This window comes from Poecilia mexicana, unplaced genomic scaffold, assembly GCF_051168715.1.
Source record: "Poecilia mexicana isolate PSO_F unplaced genomic scaffold, ASM5116871v1 scaffold_4, whole genome shotgun sequence".
NCBI lineage: Eukaryota > Metazoa > Chordata > Actinopteri > Cyprinodontiformes > Poeciliidae > Poecilia > Poecilia mexicana.
Genome location: NW_028263373.1, coordinates 8740570 through 8760605, shown reverse-complemented (window position 1 = coordinate 8760605; position 20036 = coordinate 8740570). Strand labels below are relative to the sequence as shown.

At 38.4% G+C, this 20036-nt stretch overlaps 1 protein-coding gene across 1 annotated transcript; it reads right to left on the bottom strand.

Annotated features, from left to right (window-relative positions):
* Positions 1–1378: 1378 nt before the first annotated feature.
* Positions 1379–9185, bottom strand: LOC106929488 (E3 ubiquitin-protein ligase RNF126). The gene is made up of 9 exons (XM_015006472.2): positions 9064–9185; positions 6493–6551; positions 5820–5880; positions 5292–5527; positions 5148–5210; positions 4996–5065; positions 4786–4879; positions 4278–4393; positions 1379–4155 (listed from the first exon to the last, which is right to left on the bottom strand). Exons 1-9 carry the CDS (start codon positions 9136–9138, stop codon positions 3952–3954), a joined length of 978 nt encoding a protein of 325 aa, XP_014861958.1. The 5' UTR covers positions 9139–9185; the 3' UTR covers positions 1379–3951.
* Positions 9186–20036: the final 10851 nt, after the last annotated feature.

Genomic DNA, 20036 nt, shown 5'->3' with positions numbered 1-20036 from the left:
CCTTATCAGCACGTACGCATGACGTAAAAACAAATGGGCGTGGCGATGGGAACGTGTTCCATTATTTTTAACCATTTACTGTAACTAAAGAACTGACTTCTAATCGACACCATTTTAGAGACATACTAAACGGAACATAAATCAACAAATTTGCTAGGATGAATTGTATCTCCGTTGTAATATAGTTACAAAGAAAATTTGCCAGATTTGTTTTTGAATCATTGCCACTCTTTATGATAATTGAGTCCTCTTTTAAAGATGGTTTTATAGAAATAGCCATATTTCTCATGAACATGATTTTAATTTCCACTTTCAAGGAGCATCATGGGCTTTCTCAAGAAATCTATCTTGAGAAAGCCAGTTCAAATATGTTTGATCATTCTTTATTGCACAACCTTTGTATGTTTCTACATTTACTCATTCCCCAATGATTTACTCATCTCCCATTTCTAATTCATCATTTCACTATCAATACAACTGTTTTATCTTTTACTTAGTTTAATCGTTTCAAATGGGTTTCTAGTAGTTTTGTATTTTGTTTTTAAGTTCTTTAAAGAGCTTGTGCTAAACCTGGCCTCTTGACAATTGCTTCATAAATAAATATTGACAGATCGATATATCATCCATAGAAAGCGAAACAAACAAATGATTTACTAAAAAGTTTCTCAAATATCCAAGGTAAGAAAATCCATTAGATGCCTTTATTTTAAAGGAGTCACTACATATAAATAACTGGACCACCAAGTGATTTTGAAAAAAAAAAAAAAACATTTGTGCCAACATTTTGTTTTGGATTTTTCCAACATCTTCACGGCAACGTTTTGCTACTGCAATAAAATAAATGTAAAAGGTTTTAATCATCTTTACCACAGCTGTAAATAAATGGAGCAGGCATGTAATTTCAACTTTAGAGAAGAAAGTCTCACGACATATTTAAATGATTAGTTAAAAATAAATTAATTTAGACATAGAATTATTAAAAGGATCTGCAAGCTTCAACAAACCCAATAAAGTAATACAGGAGGTTTTAGAGGCAGAGTCTGACTTGCAGCACTCAACTTGATGTAATTGTACTATAAATGAGCCTCCCAGGGTGCAGTCTCTGGGTGCAGAAGTGTTTGTGTCCCAGGGCACAAACACTTCACATCCACAATAATATGAAGCTGAACATAGATTAATTTTCACATTGTAAAATCAATCTCAAAGCTATAATTCAAACGTGCTTGTTTGTGTGTATCCACAAGTGTTCTGTCCACCACAACAATCCCTTCGGATTAAAGCCTTAGAACCTGACGTCCCAGAGGAGAATGGGGTGGGGGGTACAAAGTAGAGGAAATGCACACATATAGCTAAACAATAAAAGGAAGCAGAAGTGTAGTTTGCTTATTGATGATATTTATCAGGCAAGTGCAGAAGTAAAGCATTTCATACAGTTTGTTTGCATTTTGCATCCCACTGGACCAGTCATCACTTTGAAAGTACAAAATGATCTCAAAGCCTTATTATGCATTGAAAAAAGGTTCAAAAGCTTTGCTAATGTAGGTTATTGTTCCTCAATTGTTCTGAGAGTGCAAAGAACGATGAAAGGAACACATAAATTAAGACTGCAAACCAAAGACCTCGTCGTGTTTATTTAAAAAAAAAATCACCACAGTATCCTTTTTTTATTCCATCCATCCCACATCTTGCACAGCTTAGAAATGCTAAATAAAAAGAAGGTTTCTACTCACAATGCCACAAACTCAGTTTAATCAAATCCAACCAAACAGCAGTTAAAACACATTAGTTTATGAGAGGTTTACATGGAATAGTTCTTTTTTTTGCATGCACTGTTCAGAGATGCATCGAAAAATAGGTTGCACATTGAGATTAATCAAAAGTAAAACTAGATGAGGCTTAGGGGGGCTATCCTGTGATGAGTAAATAGGGACATCCTTGTGGTTTCTTAGTTTCTGCTGGCTTTAAATCACTAGTTTTAAAAAGTACCTAAAACCCAAACTTTATCCTAGTTTATGTGTTAAAGATATTAAGGGGGAAAAATGACTAAAATTGGAACTAAACAGATTAAACGTCAAAGAAAACTGTAAATTTGTCAACATCAATGTTCTTCTAGTACTGCTGCTTGTTATTTTACAATACAGCAATTAAGCATGCTTGACTTGGTCTTGACATATGCATACATATATTAAAACCCATAGTGCTCATTTTCTTTCCTTACATAGTCATGTTTGCAATTGAAAACTTTTCAACCGAAGACATTAGTAAATAACTTTATTAAAATAAAATAAAAATGCATTTTTAATACTATGCAAGAATTAGACATGATTCCCACAAATCCTAATGAGTTTTTTTTTTACACCCCAGCTATTTTGCTATAGATATTTTTTAACTGATACTTTATCTCTGAATCTTTAAATTCCAATTGAAAAATGTTTAAAGACCTATGTTTGCCAGCAAGTAGCAAAATGTTGACATTTACAACAATACTACCCCAAAGATCCATAAAACAGCAAAAGCAGAGTTGGGCTAAAGATTCAGCTCTAGTTTCTGTCCTCTAACATACATTTTAGTCTTTTTAAGTAGTGCTTCTTTGTTCTCTGAAGTCAGATTTTAAGAGATCTCTGTTAGTAAGACAATTTGCCAATTCAAATTCGTGAATTACCCCCTCAGTATTCCAGCTGATAAAGTAGGAGCTCGTAGAGCGGCTCTCAATTCAGTATCCTGCAGGGGTGGATGCAGATAGGAGATATTGACATTACTACACAATTCTCATGGCTTGTATTCCCTGTAGTTCTCTAACGAATCTGGGTTCCTTTTGAGTTTGAATATCATGAGAAATGTATCATCGGTGTGTATTGCTAAAAAAAAAGAATGTTAGCACCCAGTGTTTTCTGACTTGCAACAGGAATCTTCTCAATCAGTGTGTAGTCGTTTGAACTTCCAAGACAACCTGAGCGCAGCAAAAATACCTTCAGCAGCTTAAGTTTGAAGCTACATGGAAAAAGGGTAAGGAGAAAAGGCAGATGTGGAAAAAAAATGTCACTGCCTCACTGTGTATGTGCTTTTGCAAATAAAAAATAAAAAAATAAAAAAGGCAAATTGGGCCTGTGTTAGCATTTCAAAACCTCCATACATCTAGCGTGCACGTTTAAATCACAAACTGTTTTTTTTTTGTTGTTGTTTTTTGTGTAATGCTTCGATTTTGTCACCAAAAACTGCAGCAACTGAGATTAAAAGAAAACTCAGTTTTTAAAAATACTTAGGTTAGCGCGGACTGGACCTTAAAGAAAGACTAGTTTTATTCAAACCACCACTGCAACTCATCAGATAAAAATCTCTTGTTCAAAATAAACAATTCTACAAACTATAGTAAATTTTAATTGGAAAGATACTGAAGAGTAATATTCGTTCACACCATAAATACATCTGAATGCACACTGAAGCGGCGCACTCAAAGATTTGAACGCGACGTATTACCAAAAGGAACACCCGTACGTTTTGCCTATCGCAAAACGTACCAAGGCTGAAATACCTCCAGCCTTGGTATTTCATCAACCAAGGCTGGAGGTTTGCAAAAACACTGGTTATTGTCTCGGCGCTCCTGGTCTTCTACCTTTGGATTCTCCTCTTTTAAGAGGTGCTTTGAGCTCCACGAATCTCTCGAAGTTTTCACGCTTTTCCACATCCTCCCAGTCAGAAGCTGCACCGCAGGCGTCTGCCCTTCCATTGTTCACATTCCCAGTGAAGGTGGTGGTGGTGGTGGTGGGGGCACGGAGGGGACACAGCGGGCAAAAATACATAAACACATGTATCACTTACCCCTGAAACAGGCCTGAGTGATCCTGGTGACATGCACTCAGGCCTCTGCCCTACAGCAGGGAGGGACTGGAGGTCACTGCTCAGCCGAGGAGCAGAAACCGGCTCATGAGGTGACGGATACAAATACCCTGCCTACGAGTTATCAGTGGAGCTCTCGGTGCTGGTGGAATCTAAGGATGGAGGGGAAGAAGAGGTGGAGGAGGAGGATGGCGACGAAGAGGAGGAGGACAAGGAGGAGGAAGGGGAGGACGAAAAGTTCATCTCTGAGAGTTCTGGAGGGTTTGTTGCCGTGTTCAGTCCAGTCAAGCTCGTCCTGCACACTGGACAAGTGTCGTGCTGCAGAAAACAAACACGGGGGTGTTATGGATGTTTACCCTTCGTGACCCTGTTTCAAACACCAACCGGTGTAATGCTTACAGTAAACAGAAGGGAAAATGGGGTAGGATAACATGAAATACCTGTTCCAGCCAGGGGACTATGCAATCATTGTGAAACATGTGATTGCACGGGAGCTGTCGCACGTTTTCTCCAACGCTGTAATCTTCTTTACACACTGAACATTCCAGTCCTGAAGCTGAAAAGAAGTGTGTGAAAACGTCAGGTACACAGAGTATGTGAACATGGCCCTTTACCAGATTTGCCCCACAGAAAGACAGTATTATGAACTTCTACTATCAGGCTGCTCTGTTGGGGATTTACCGTATTCATTATTGATAAAATGTCAGAGTCACAAACAAACAGCTACACTCTTGAAAAAGACTTCAAAATCTTGCTCCGGTTGGCAATGGAAAACTTTGTCGAAGCGCTAGCCTAATGCTTGCATGTTTACACCATCTTGTCAAGGTAATTGTGTGGATAAAAATGTCCAGGAAATTAGCTTACCCACCGTGCAAAGATAGTGCAGTGGTCTGAATGTCTAGAGTTTCAGCTGCTAAAAGTTTGTTGCTTTTAGTCCTTTTTACTTACCAACATGCTCATCGGTAATTTCCAGTGTAGGAAGATTTCTTATTTTGTCACCGTCAGCAGGCGGTGGACCCGAGTTCTCAAACTGGTTTAATAACTAAACAGAGAAGAAAATATTCATAATTGAATTACTTTATTTATACTTCAGACTTGCAAAAAACATAACTTACATTTTATTTGTTGATTACTTATTATTTATTTATTTTTTTTTACCTGTGTTATAATAGCATCAAGTCCATTAGCACCCCAAGCATAGTCCATCGGATTGGAGTGGAGAACCCCCCTTTAAAATAAGAGATACTGGAGTAAAGAAACTGCTGCAAGATTATCTCTTTGCTTCTCAAATGTCAGTACCACAGACTCACCAGGCCCCAACACCAATGTTTACAGGAGGTCCAAGTATTCCATTCACAAGTTGTTGGATGATTCTAGGAAAAAAAAAAAAACAAATGACAGCCAGGGAAGGAAAAAGAACATTTAGAAAAATAGGGTGGTGCTAAATGACTCACCCTTCTAAAGTAGGAGCTCCGTCGTGCCTTCCTGCTTGGCGTCTTGAACCATGGCGACTTCTACTCTGCCTGGCACCGTATCGCTGCCGAGACGACATGTCCCTTTCTGACTGGTTTTCAGCATCCCGATTGTCCTCTGTCCCTAGTCCAGGCCCGAGGTCAAAGGCGTCATCAAAGACGCTAACGGAAAACTGACCAAAGCCAGAGGGGAACATAGATAACTGCTGGTCCATATTCTGAAAACAAACAAACAAAAACGGCATAATATAATAAATTAACAACTCAAAGCCTTATTTATAAGGTAAACTTCACAAAAGAAAAGAAAAAAAAAATGTGCAAAAGCAGAACTGAAAGCTATGACAAATTCAATCATGTCAACTACGGGTTCAACAAAAATGTCAGCTAAAGCAGTTTTAAGAACTGCTGACTCTGTTACACAGCAGTGTGCATAACAGAGTCACAGGAGTCAAAAGGCACAGGCAGCTCCTTGTTAAAGACAAGAATCTGAGTAAAGATTAGGTTAAAAACCTCCAATGGCTGTTGGTTCTGGGGTCCGCTGGAGATGTTGGACATGGACCCATTGTCAGCACTAGACAGGGAAGCAGATTGTTGACAAAGTTACAAGGGAGCCTAGTAGGAACATTGTTTTTCCACTTTTTTCAAACCAGAATGATTTAAAATATCTACAGTAGAAAGTTTTTGCTGTCACTTCTTGCCCAGTTTGTCACTCCTTCAAGTTCTGATTCGGATGTAAATAATAGAGCACGTCTCCCCAGATATTTGCCCATTCCGGTAACATGGTCATAATACTAGGTAAAGTGTAATATTAAAGCAAAAAAAAATATTAAAGAGCCCAGTTAATATTTAACACCCACAGTCAATTTTCTATCTGGAAGACTCACCCAAACAAAAGTTGTGGACTCTGTTATGCACAACTTAAAACCTAAATGTTTTGAACTTACCTGAATCTAAGTATTTTATGTCCTGACAATCTGATTAAAATCATCTAAATGATGGGTTTCAGAGGTGGCCTCACATTCTAATGTCAGTATGTCATCAAGGTAAATGAAGCTTCTTTTTGGTAAAGACAAAAATATCTGGATAAATATGTCTAACAATAAACAGCGGTCTAATCACGCCTATTTATTTAAATTATTCAGGATATTTGCTGCATTGTGCTTAGTTACTACTTTGCATGCACCTTCTCTCTTCCAGCAGCTCCTCAATAAATCCAGACTCACATTGTGGACACATATAATCCTGTGAAGAAACAAAAAAGCATAGATTAAAAACAAAAAGTTCACCAACAGACCTGTCACTGTGTACTATAATTTTATGAACAGCTATAATAATCTGTGTGGTTGCAGTTGGAATGCAGTGTAATGTTGAATGCTAAACTTTAAATTACCTATTTGAAATCTATGAATAATAATAATAATAAAAAAAGATTCCCTCACAATTTAATATTTACAAATTTTAGTATAGGAGCACAGAGTGCATTTTATTTCCCACCCCAGGGTTTCTAACCAGTGTATTATAAGCCTGGCGGGCCACAAGGCTTTACTTGTGCCCCCACCAGACTTAGCATTGCTTATTTATTTAAGATTTTGTTAAATGTTTGCATTTTTTAAGAATTTGTAGTTGGTGTTCAGATATTAATCTTCCAATTGCACATAATTATCAGGTGATATTTTCAAATTTCCTGTCAACTTTAAACATTTTTAGTTCAATCAAGTACACAATAAGAGGCGTCAGATCAGATATATCCTTACTACTCCACCCATCTCACATTAACATCCACAATCACACACTCTGAGTTACCAACCAGCTGAGCAGGATTTCAACTGGAAGGGATAATTAGGCCAGATTTCTAACAGAAACCCCGTGTTTTCTAGGGTTTGCAGCGGCCAGGTGGCAAAATGGGATCAACTCAGCAGTTGACAGTCACAGCACTACTAATCTGTGTGTAATTTGTTTTTGTGCAACACGTAAAAGCAGCATTTTTATCTACATTTGTAATAAACTCAAGAATGAAAAGGCATAATGTAGTGAATGCAACAAACAGGGTCACCTTTTACACAATAAACCCAGTAATCCAGCTGAAATATAGTCATCAAGAAGCAGATCCATCATTACAAATACATTTATGTATAAACAGGGCTAGCCAGTCTTAGATCAACATCCTCTGAGTGAATACTGGCAAAAATGGATCAGACAACAATTTTATGATCAAAACTGTTTATAGAGAATATCCAGTCAAATTCGAGATGAAACTTCATGTAGCTCCAAAATGCATCCAATTTAACCTTTAAAGAGATAACACAGAACTTAAAGCAACCTATTGATCAATGCACCACAAAATAAAGAGATGCTTAAAACATTGTAATGTGCATGTCCTGTCAGCGAGTATTTATATGTTTAAACAGACTGATATTTATTGCTGCTCCCGTAGAAGAAACAGTGGAGAAATTAAATAAAAATCACAATCTCAACACTAGATTTAGATTTTTGAACTTTGCAAACATTATACTGTTAAGTTCATCATTGTTACAATAAATCCAAGGTATTACAAATATTAAATAACTATTCACAATAACAACACACAGAACAATCATTGACCATCTTAGTCCTAACCATGAAAAATGTAATTATGGGTTTTTTGATAGACATGGAAATATCTACAAATAATTTGGAAACTGATAACTACTCTTTAGTGATAATTCAGTCACAACTTTCCACAGATTACAATCCAATTACATCAGTGTTTGCTTTAAGTTTCAGTTTTTAACCTGATATAATTTATAAATCATTGTTTTGACATGCCACAAAAATGTACAAACACATCTACTTCAGTGTTTATTTTATATATCGCAATTAGCAAAGTAATAGCATTGAAATCAATGAAATACGAGATCAGGTTTCTGGTTACATGGTTAAAATAGAAAACCCAGCAGCCAACCGTTCCTTCTGCTGTTAGCTCCATAGTAACCCTCCTCCAGTTTTACAGACGTTAAACAGACGTTTAAATAAGGTCTAACCACATATTATATGTACACATATGCTCCTGTCACATTTTTATGCCACTGGCAAAGTTAGGGGGTTGCATTTTATGTCTTTATTTACAGTAAAAGCAAAATCATCTTATCTTCTTATCTGCCGTATGTGTTGCGTAGTTGTATTAGCCGTGGCTGCGGAGATCGACGGCTAATGTTTCAAAGAGCATGGCTACAGAGTGACAGATCATTCTAGACTACCAGAGACAAGCAAGAACAACTCTGCTGTTTACCTGAGCGGCTAACCAAACTAAATATTTAAAGCAGTTAAATAAATCATACGATGCGCTAAAAATATATCAAACAAATGTGAGCTGTGCTTAAATATAAAACATATACAAGTTTTAATCAAAGAATCCACGCAGTTCCTTTCTGGACGTTAAATATAACACCACTGATCAAAACAGCTAGCAGTTAGCCTCAACACAGCCACTTGGATGCATAAGAAATTAATTAAACTCTGTTACAAGTTGTGTAACACGAGTGGCATATAAGCGAGCATAGTAAGTACGATGTTTATGTTTTGATTATAACAAAGATAATCAGCTACGTAGGTTGAGGTGAATGATAAGCGGAACATCTCAGGAGGCTGTTAGCAATGTTAACATGCTAACGACTATTAGGTCGCTACACCGAAGTGTATGAAAGCAAAGACAACCAAGTGGTGTTTTCCTTGACAGAGTTTTCGCCTTCAATGTTTTTTCATTACTAATACTCACGGGGAGCCGAGGAATAATCTCCAGTGAGCATCTGTGACAGAAGAACCGGCTTGTGCATGGAGGAGCTTCAGCCATCTTTAGTCTCTGCACAGTTAGAAAAAAGGAAGAAGTACGGAGTGACGTGAAGGACAATGCTAACCCGTGGAAAGGACGACCTCGCAAAAATGTGTATAGGAAGCAGTTTAAACATATTTTTTTACACAGTCAGTGGTTTCTATTTATGGTTATTTCATTTCTTTTTATAAAAGGCAAATATAATACATGTCACCGTAATTTTTAGAAAGCATACTAACTCCAATCTGCAAAACGGACTTTGCACGTCTATACACTGAAAATGTCCACCAACACCCCTCTAAAATAGCTAAAACTTTGTAAGAATGTATTGATATTTCTTTTTAAAAGGATTTTGAAGTCTTTTAGCAAATTTTCGACAGAATTCAGGCATGGACTTTTGCCGTGTTGTGCTAACACTTGTGCAAACAGTCGCATTTGAACTAAACTATTCTCTCCACATCATGTAACTCTTACTATAATTAATTTCGCTTTTGCCACATTTAAAACAATTAAACATAATAGTTTAATGCGACAAACTACATAGTGCGCAGGCTCAGTGTGACCACATGGTGGTGCTGTTGTGCATTCGATGTGGGGTTGCAAGGTTGTTTTGACAGCCAGTTTCTGAAGACACACTAGATCTCTACAATGTTTCTTTTAACTTGTTTCATGAGCGGAAAGATAGGAAAGCCCAATCAAGAGGCAGTGTCAGTTTTTCAACAAATCACAATAATAAAGAGATGTGTCTCATAGAAATCAGGAGTGGTAAATGTAGTAGACCCTCAACAAACATGGATCACCACAGTGTGTTATCAGTGATCTCAGGTTTTCTCCCTGCAGGTTTTCTCTGCTGAATAGTCTCGCTTGAAGCCCAGAGGTGTGTTTATGCAATTTGGCACCACACAAGATTTATTTTGACAAGATACTTTTCCATTGGATTCCTGTCAACCAATTTCAGAGCCCAAGGAGCATCCATCAATCTTTTGAAAGTTGTGCAGCATCTGTTTTGGAACAATACACCTAGTCAGAAACAGATTTGTATGTTGTCCTTGAGTATTTGACAGGAGGTATTCAAATTAATTTTTTTTTTATCAGGAGTCAAACCTGAGCCAACAGCAAACAAGAAGCTTTGCACATGGGTTATATCCTTCACTGTTTCTGAGGGAGCCAGATTCTTTTTGGCATCTGTCTGATGGCTATGAGATAGCAACGAAGACCTCAGAGATCACTTTGGTTACATAAGACATGCATGATAAAGTTATTCAGTTTTATTTCAATTTGGGGTTTGGAGTTATTTTTAACTTTGTAAATGAAAACTGTCACCAATATATCTTGAAATTAAACTATCCTATAACTACAGGCCGACATCCAAAAACATGTCTCATAAATCTAGTGAGTTCTTGGCAGAACAATTTGACAGAACATTGGAATTGTCATCAGACCCCTTTCCAGCTATTCAAGTCTCGAGAGCCTCCCAGCCTGATTCCTACGGCCACAGGTCATTTCCCCATGACGTACCTTTTATTTTTTGATAGTTTTTTATTAACACTGTGACAGTTTGTGCATATATTCTCCGATAATTTTGCTAATTTTATGCATTTTCTTTTCACAAACCTTTTGTTTGGCCTTTAACCCAGGTCTCAGTCTCTTTAAAACATAAAAAAAAAACATTAAAAAATGTATGGCATGACACATAGACCAAATAATTTCTATCGTATCTTTTCCATTCTTATTGTGACAAGATTTTCCATTTGGTTATTGAAAAGCCATTCGAAAACGCAAGCCTCTTCAAATGTGTCTGAAAAGTTACTAGAATTGATTAGACAATCAAACTAAGCCAGAGTTTCAACATCTAATGCTGGAGAAATTTTTGACTTGATGTGAACGCTTTAAAAAGTCCAGCTTTCAACATCTCTGTTTAATATAATTTTCTCCCCTAAAGACCCAATCCGTACAAATTTGCTCCAAAGTCCAATCATGTTTTCAAGTGCAGAGTCACTGGGTCTATTAAATAAATACACTTTTCATTGAGAAATTGTCTGGTATGAGTGGATTGCCATTTTTACAAAAAACAAACAACCCCCCCACCCCCAAAATAAAACAAAATATGTCCTCTTGGAAGCAAAATTTTGTCTGGAGGACAATCATTTGTTGCCATTGCTATCTTGGAACACATAATATGCTTCTGAAAGAATACAATAATGTCTGGCCGTGTCTGTGCGACAGAACCCGCGGTGTAACCTAGTTAGAGGTTTAACTCAGACACGTCCCAGTGTTGTGTCTGATTCGGCCATGTGGGAGCAACAAGGCTGCGTCTGTCCTATGGGGTCGAGATTAGAGCGCGGCTGATAGCCCTGAAGTCTGCTGTGTCTGTAAGCTTTTGTTTCCCTGCGCCCAGGGCGTCACAGCCACTCCTGTCTAATGCTCGTCGTACCAGTGCAGTCTGGGGAGTGATTGGCTGTTGGTCCGGGAGAGAACACGTGAGAAGCAGCAAATAATTTGATCTGTCTGCAGTTTGAGAGACTTTTAAACTGGATTCTGGATGTAAGCAACAAAAAGGTGTTTTATTTTTACAAACGAGTTCCAAAAGTGCGCTCACACTCCCTTAGATTCATGCAAAAAAATAAAAAATAAATAAATAAATACATTTTGCAACCTAGTTGTCACGGATCACATTCTGCTACACTCCAAGGGGAGTAAAGTGTCGCAGACAGATATGCTGCAAGCGACACTGCTGCTTTTGTCACTGCAGACTTTTCCCAGACACTCCAGCCTGTGTTGCCCCATGCCGTCCCCTGTGGGCCCCGACTTACACTTACACAAACACCCACAGACACCCACTCACACGCATTCATACACAATCTCGGCAATAACAGCCGCCTGCTGGAACTTCCTGGGCCTCTTCAGTCATGCGTCACTTGTTTTGAGTCCAACCCATGGAAGACTCTCTCTCCCTTCAGACACTCTCTGTCTGAGGCCATGTGTCACAAGACCTGTGCATCAAGCACACGCGCACGCAAACGCGCACACACACATAAGTAGGATCCCAGCTCAAACAGCAAGAAAGCATGGGAAGATCAACACTGGTGAAGGTCAAAGCTGTTTTTAAGAAAATAAACTATTGGCATCTATGGAGATGTATATCCTCATACCAGAATCCCAGCAGGTATCCCCCCTGTAAGATGTTTTTCTACTCTACTTGTTCCCCCAGATCTAAATTCAACGGCATGGCACTGGTATCTAAATGTTTTGGATTACATCACCGAGCACCTAACAAAATATAGATGTTGCTGGAGGAACATCGGCGTACAATTATATACTTGGGTTGAGCCGCCTTTGTTGTAGTGGAGCGTTTGTGGTCACTCGCTCCAGATGTTTCTGCGGGGCTTGACCTAATCTGCTTTCACTGACCCTTTGTTTCAATGACTTATAGTAAACCATATGATTGAGTCTGTTTGTTATGCTGTCAGCGCTACAACTATGCACTGACAGCATAATTGTAGCGCTGGCAGCAAGTTGAAACATCTTAATATGTTTCAATGTTAAGATTGAAACACTGAAACATGATTCAAGTCAGCCAGTCAGCTTTCTGTTCTTAGCACTGAGCTTAAAAAGCACGCACTGTCGTCTGCATTCACTTTACTGCCCAAATCCAAATGAAACAATCGAGATTTTTGTTTTTTCTTGGAACCACCAAATACAGTGGATCCCAAAGTGTCCACAATACATTTTAATGTATCATAATATATCATTTCAAAACCTTTTCCTTAATTAAATGTATGTCCTGTACAATTCAACTTTCTCAGAGGGATGAAAAACACATAAAAATAACCTGCCAAGATAGTACTGTAAAACTACCTTAGTACTACTTTGTTGAAGCACATAGTACGAGTCCATCAGCATTCCACATTTTGACTTGGCAATAATCTCCCACTGTAACTTGCAAAATTCATGTTATTCATTAGATTGTGAGGACATATCTTGTGCAATTGATTATCTGTCTTGTTTAGTTCTGGATTCCAAATAGAACATTCAAATATTTGAATGTTCCGCTGCTGAAGCCACTTTTTTGTTGATTTTGGTGTATGACTGCGGTGCGATGCTGATGACACAAATCCTCCACCTTCATCTTTCTAGTAGATAATAGTAATCAGATTTTAGGTCAAAATGATTGGTAGTTAGAACTTTTTATAATTTCATCCACTTTGATGAAACTCCACTTCCATTCGAAGAAGTGTAACCCCAGAAAATGATGGTGTGCCTCTACGTTCCACGTTAGGAGTTTACTTCCTTCCTGTTAGTTCAGACATACGGAGAACGCAGCACATTCTTGTCATCTGTTGAGCACAAGCAGTGCTTGTTGGAAATGACTCACAGCAGTCTTTCTGACCAATTTAAATCTTGTAAATTCAGCTTTGGAAAACCTCAAGGTTTTGTAACTTGGACCCGGGGTTTCTCTAATTACTGATGACTGTCTTCACTTTACCAAAATAATCACACGGTACATAAACAGTCCTGTGTAATGTTTTTGTACCCTCCTGACTGATATCTTTGCACAATGAACTGAACCAGATTTTCCGTTGTAGTTGTTTATATTCGTCCCTCTAACAGACTTGTTTGCTTTTCAGTTGAACTATACAGGATATGTGTCACATTTAAAAAGTTAAAAAAATTATCAATCCCAATCTCAACCTTTCAAGTTTCAAGCACCTTGGTTTTTTTAAGTGAGGTGGAAACATCGTAATCCGCTGTATGTTTGACTGAACTGTGCAGATAAGCTCTTGAGGATTGTAATTGTGTGTCATACTCCATCTCAGTGTGATCCTCATTCTACATTACAGGACACAAGAGGGCCTGGTAGCAGACAGTGAGGACATCTGAGAAGGTCATCGGAGTACACCTGTCCTCAGTCCAGACTCCTGGTTTCAAACATTGTCTGGTTTTGTTTAATGCTATTAGGTGTGCAATGAAATGACAACAAATTGAACTAATTGGATTTTGCTGCTTCGTTTTCAGACATGAGTTCCAGACTTCATGATAATTTAATAAATCTTAGTTGGTAGCAACACGCAATATAACCTGGCACTTTCCTGTTGGCTACAGAGTATTTACTAAATACCTAAGAGATGCTCAGCATTATCAGTGCACAAAAGGATGACATATACAGCTCTGGAAAAAAAAAATACAAAAACTAAGAGATCACTGCACTGAACCCCATTGAAAACTTCATGGCTATTCCACCAAATATTGATTTCTGAACTCTTCCTGAGTTAAAACATTAGAGTTGTTGTTTCTAAATGAGTATGAACTTGTTTTCTTTGCATTATTTGAGATCTGAAAGCACTGCATAGTTTTTGATACGATGACTATTTCTCGTTTTCTGCACATAAATACTTGCAATACTTGTCTCTGAAATTCATGCTTGGAATGAATTTCATAGAATAAAAGAATAATGTTCATTTTACTCAAAAATATGCGTATCAAAAGTAAAATCAGAGATCAATCTGATCATTTAAAGTGTTCTCTAAGTGTAATCTTTCTGGGGTACCTCTGGGAACATCACTAGTACCTACTATGGTTAGTCTATTATACATAATTACTTTGTTGGTGACCAGAATATAATTCTCAAGTACCGTTTACTTTGTAGGTATTTTTTAGTGTTAGAATGGTCAGGCGTTCAGAACTTGGGGTATTATTTTTTCTTTGAACTAACATAATTCAATTCAGTTCATTTTGTCTTTAGAACAATGTTTTTGCTGAATGTGCGTGGGTTGATCTAAATAAAAACTCAAATCATAACTTTAACTGAAAACCACTGATGAGATGATAAAAACATAAACATAAAAGACTAAAGCTGAAGCGGAAACATCTGGATGTTCCCTCCACAATGATGACCAGCAGGCTTTTCCTACATGACTTCTAATTTTCAGCTGTTGATCCAAAAGAAACTGAGTTTTCAGATTTTCTGTCGTCTCCCCAGGTCATTTCAGATGCATCACATGTTTATCATGTGAGCTGAAGTCACACAGCTACACAGTGTAATTTACTCAAAGCCGGATGGCTATTAAAGTATTTCATTTTGACTGGGGTAAAAGTTTCAAATGTAACAAAGTAAGAGTTTTGTGCCATTTGTCGTCTTTCTCTCTTATTCTTTGAAGACAGTATTTGGTGTGAAGCATTACAAATGACCTGCCGCTGCATGAGAATATAATGTAGCTGCCAATTTCTAGCAATGCAGAGTGAGCAAAACTGAAACTCATCATTTTGAGATTTGAATTAGTGTGTCTAACTACAGAGTAACAGATGTGCAGCACTGTGGTCTGCGAGGAAGGATACCACATAGGCCTTCTAAGTTTATTTGTGGTAAACCATTCTAATTGGACTTGCCAAAGCTCTCCCAGCACTTAATCTAATTAGATTTGTCCCACGGACTGAATGGCAGCTGCTTAAGCTATTCAATCTGTTTGAATCTGTTTGCTAAATCTACAGCACTTATGGTAAAGCGTGATATCGCAAACATATTGTTCATGCAATGCCAAGATAATAAAATTTCCTTACATAAAGCCTTATAAAAAGATTTTTTTTTACTGTCTTGAACCACTTAAGTTGACTTTTAAAAATATAGCCATGGACTTGCAAAATTCGAAACCTCAAATAGGTCAGTTAAACTTAATTTGGGACTCATCTGGAAGAGAAGTGTTGGTCAATTGTCAAAATTATATGGCTTGTTAAATCCAAACTAAAGTTAATTTACTAATAAACCCTATTAGGTAGGTGCAGAGGCAGGGGAGAGGCAAAGTAAAGCTCCTCCGGGGACACGGGGTCTCTCCAAAGAGCATCGTTTTAGACCAAAGAGCAACATTTGCATTGCTGATTTTAGGTTGCTGTTGTTGTAAGCTGCATTTTCCTCAAGCTAGACCACACACAGAGGCCACACAGAGGCAATCTCCCAAAGGACATTGTAAGGAAGTGAAACAAATCATGGAGAGTAGTATGGGACAATTAGCATTCTAAACAACTTCCCATTTATCCTGATTAGTTTGTGTTTATCTAGTACGCCCGCCCTACCCCTCTTCCAAAACATCATGTTTTTATTCAACCTGCCCGGATTTTACACCCTCGCTAAAGGCTGTGGTAGAGTAAGCTGACTCGGAGCTTAAGTGTCTGAAAAAAATTTTTTGCTGTTGATTTTTGATGTACAATAACCCATCTTGGCGTTCGATCCGAGTCCCTGAAACTGCGGAGTTTCCTCCAATCAGTAATGTAACAGCATACCTATGCTGATCTGAGATCATACAAAGAACATTTCCAAGAAACCCATTAAACGTCATGTGTAATATTATGAGCTAGACTGAAGCGCAGGCAGTTGTGTCAGCACAGTGATCAACTGTCAAAGGAAAATATTGAGCACATTTGGAAAATTTACACGGCTTGCTCAGTAACATAGCAACACTGGAAAAACCATGTCCCCTGTTGGAGCGATAGATCTGACATCTATTAGTTTCAGCTGTGGGACAGAGCTGTTTACAATCCAGTGGCAGGATCCAGAGGCTGGGTGGTCTCCTGAAACGCACTCCAGAACTCGGTTTCATCACAACTCTGTTTGAGACGTAGGAGCTGACTGGTGTGCTTACTGGAAGTAACGGCAGCAGGTTCTGGAGGAAACGATACCATGTGGACGTTGTTGAGAAAGAAACATATCAGAGCAGGATGACTGCACACCATTGAAATGTCGGAGTGGGCGTCACACGTGTTTTTAGGAATACAAACAACTCAGCCAGAGGTTGTGATGTAATGGCTGTGACTAATTCTATGATCATAGCAGGTGAGTCCTACAATCGCAGTTGCAAACAAACGGCAAACAGACAACACGAACTGTGCACACTCACAACCGTGCTTCTGTTGGAAGTGAGGCAGACCATAAACTGCGACATGCATAAGAAATGATCTAAAAAAAGGGTCCAAGTGGGCAGAGAATTCTTGAGGTCTTACGCAGACTATAATTAAAATAGCTCTGAAATGGCTCAGCGGTTGATTGTTTGGTTGTGTGTTTACCACCTTTTGGTGTAACAGAAACACATCAGTCAGAGGATATGGTAATTATCCACATGTTGTACCTGGTGAGGGCATTACACAGTCATGATGTGTTGGCAGCACGTAGTATTTCATTGTATTGATCAACATTCACCTGCACGTCAGAAGCTGTGCTTATTGACGACCATGTTAGCATAGTTTCACAAAAAAAGTAATAACCAAACCTTGAGTACATTAATTGAGTGAGGAAAAATCCCAGCAAGATTACTTATGGGAAAATTGCTAGTACCCCCTTATAAAGTCTCCTTTCCATAACCCTAATCTTTAGCTCCTTCCACAGTTTCTCCTTCAAGTATGAGGCAGGGCACTGGTTGGCACACTCCAAGGGTTAGGGTCCAATGCTGTTTTTAGTTGCAAGAAGGAAATTGATTAATCCAAAACATAATTTAAAACTAAATCTGCAGGGGTATGAATAACTTTAGAAGAAAAATAGTAGTACATACATATTGGGATTAGAAGCGTACAGTGTTTCAGGGCAGATCAACTGATCATTGTGGGATTAAATTGTATAGTTTATACCAGAGGTTCCCAAAATGTGGGGCGCGCTCCCTAGGGGTGGCGCCGTGTCATTGCAGGGGGGGCTCGGGAAGCCGTCTGGATGAAAAAAACAAAACAAAACATGAACACTGTATGCGCTGGGTTTTTACCTTAGAATGGGCAACTCTCTGTTATAACTATGTCAATTTGATACAGTAGAGGCTTCCACACTTCCCATATTTGTGTCCTCTGTCACTTTTATCAGCAGTTAAAACTGTTTAATCCGTTGTTAACATGTTGTAACCTGTTTTTCCGAGCCGCCTTTAAACGCAACATGAGCGCTACGACGCTCGCGCTGGGTTTACACCTGTGAAGGAGACCTGCTGCTGCTGTGCGGAGCTACGCAGGTTTGTGTTAGAATCACGGCAGCAAACCAGCAAAACGCAAAGAACCTTTCACAGTTTTTCCCTCCAAACTAACCGACTGAGTTGAGTAAAGCTGTTGGATGCAGGTAATGTTAGCTAAAAGATGACTAGCTAATATCAATACAGAACCTTAAGCTTAACAAGTACCTTGTAGGCTACTGGTGTTGGTGTCTATTTTCAGCATTCATTTTGCCCCCAAAAAAGTCGATGCCCCCTGTCACACGTGTCATTTCAACCAGACAGCCATTTGTAATCCATAGGTGGGTGCGCAGAAAATGTTTGGAAACCACTGGGGGGGCGCAGAAGAAAAAGTTTGGGAACCACTGGTTTATACACATACTGTGGTTTCCCCTTAAGTGATCAAATCATTTTCAACTGAGTTGCTTGAAAATTGGGACAGACTGTCCTCCCTTTTCAGCCTCTTTGAGTATTTGGCGTGCAGAGGTGAGTCTATCTTCATCAGCGCAAACTGAGCCCCTGCATACTGCAGCATGAGATTAGGTAAAGTTAAATTTGGGATGCCAGCCTGATGTTGCAAGAGATCCAACATCAATGTATGCTATTGCCTCAGATGTGTAGAAAGGCAATGCTGGAACAGATTCATGAACCAGTGAGATTAATTTGGCCTTGAAACATGAGACATACTATTTTTCTAACAGTGTAACAAGGTTATTAGATTGAGATCTTAGGCACAAACGATTTAGGTTTAATGTGAAATTGTGCAACACAAACGACAAATGCGTGTAAAAGCTTCCGATGGTGTTTGCAGATTGTGATACTGTTTGATCAATAAGCAATATTTGCATTGCTGAATTTAGGTAGGTCTTTGTATGGTGGAGGTTCTGTGATACTGTGGGTCTGTGTCTCATTGTAAGACCTGGAAAAGCAGCTGGACTTTGAGTTTCTGAGACATAACAAAAATAGACCATCACTGGGGTTTTTCAAAACAATTATCCAAAACACATACCCATATCAACTCAGAAATGTTCAACCAGAAAATATGGCCATGAAAATCAACCTTTTCATGGCCATCTCACTTTTTCATAGAAATGAAGAGCAGTGTGTTTATGTGTTTATCAGAAGAGAATATAATCCATGACTCAGGACAAACTGGAGCAAAAAGGTGCAAAAAGGATTGGTCAAAGATTTCTCACTATGTGCTCTCGACTTGTTAATATGTTACAAGAGAAGACTAAGTGCTTTCTTCTTGGCAAAGGGGAGTTTGTAGAAAGGGTTTGGCAGACCAGTGACTTAGTAAAAACAACATTTTTTTTGTTGGTGGAATGTGGAATGTTTTTATGTAACTGCAATTAAGCATTTATTTATTTTAAGGGTCTTAAAGACTTCAACCAAGTGTGCCAATAAATGTGTGTAAAACACTAAAAATACCCAGACCAGTTCTGCTGCCTCAGCTTTTTTTTATTTTTTATTTTTTTGTGTTTATCTTACTGTAAGACGACAACCATTTTCATAATATGCACCTCAAAATTGGGCAAATTTCTTACTCCAGATCCAGAATGTGTTCATTTCAAATTCCTGTGGGGTTTTTACCCTTTAAACCGTAACAAAAAAAAATTCCCTCCGGTCGGTGAATTTACTGTGCGGATCATGGAGGAATTTATAGATGGTAAAGATGTCAGAAAAGTTGGCTTTAAATGTTTTGAGTACATGCTGCAGAGCACTACATAAGATTGCAAAAATGGATGTGATCCATTTTGTATTGATCCGTCAAAAAGTAATTTAGTCTTTAACTAACAAAACAAGTGTTTTGCAGCTTCGGGCAGAAGTTGTTCCGTGAACTGCAAAAATCCCCTGGGTCCGTCTGCAGTCAATGTCTGCATGCCTGATGACAAAATTTCACCATTAAGTTTGTGTTGTGTTACTGGCATTGAGCATCTTTAGAAATATTATTCTGTCATAATG

What these genes read in the sequence shown, in the direction of transcription:
- LOC106929488 (XM_015006472.2), bottom strand. Translation starts at nt 9,138, where the DNA reads ATGGCTGAAGCTCCTCCATGCACAAGCCGGTTCTTCTGTCACAGATGC. An exon ending in GGAGCTCCTACTTTAGAAGG is followed by an intron (nt 5,211 to 5,291) that starts GTGAGTCATTTA and finishes TTTTTTTCCTAG; the next exon opens with AATCATCCAACAACTTGTGA. An exon ending in AACATTGGTGTTGGGGCCTG is followed by an intron (nt 5,066 to 5,147) that starts GTGAGTCTGTGG and finishes CTTATTTTAAAG; the next exon opens with GGGGGTTCTCCACTCCAATC.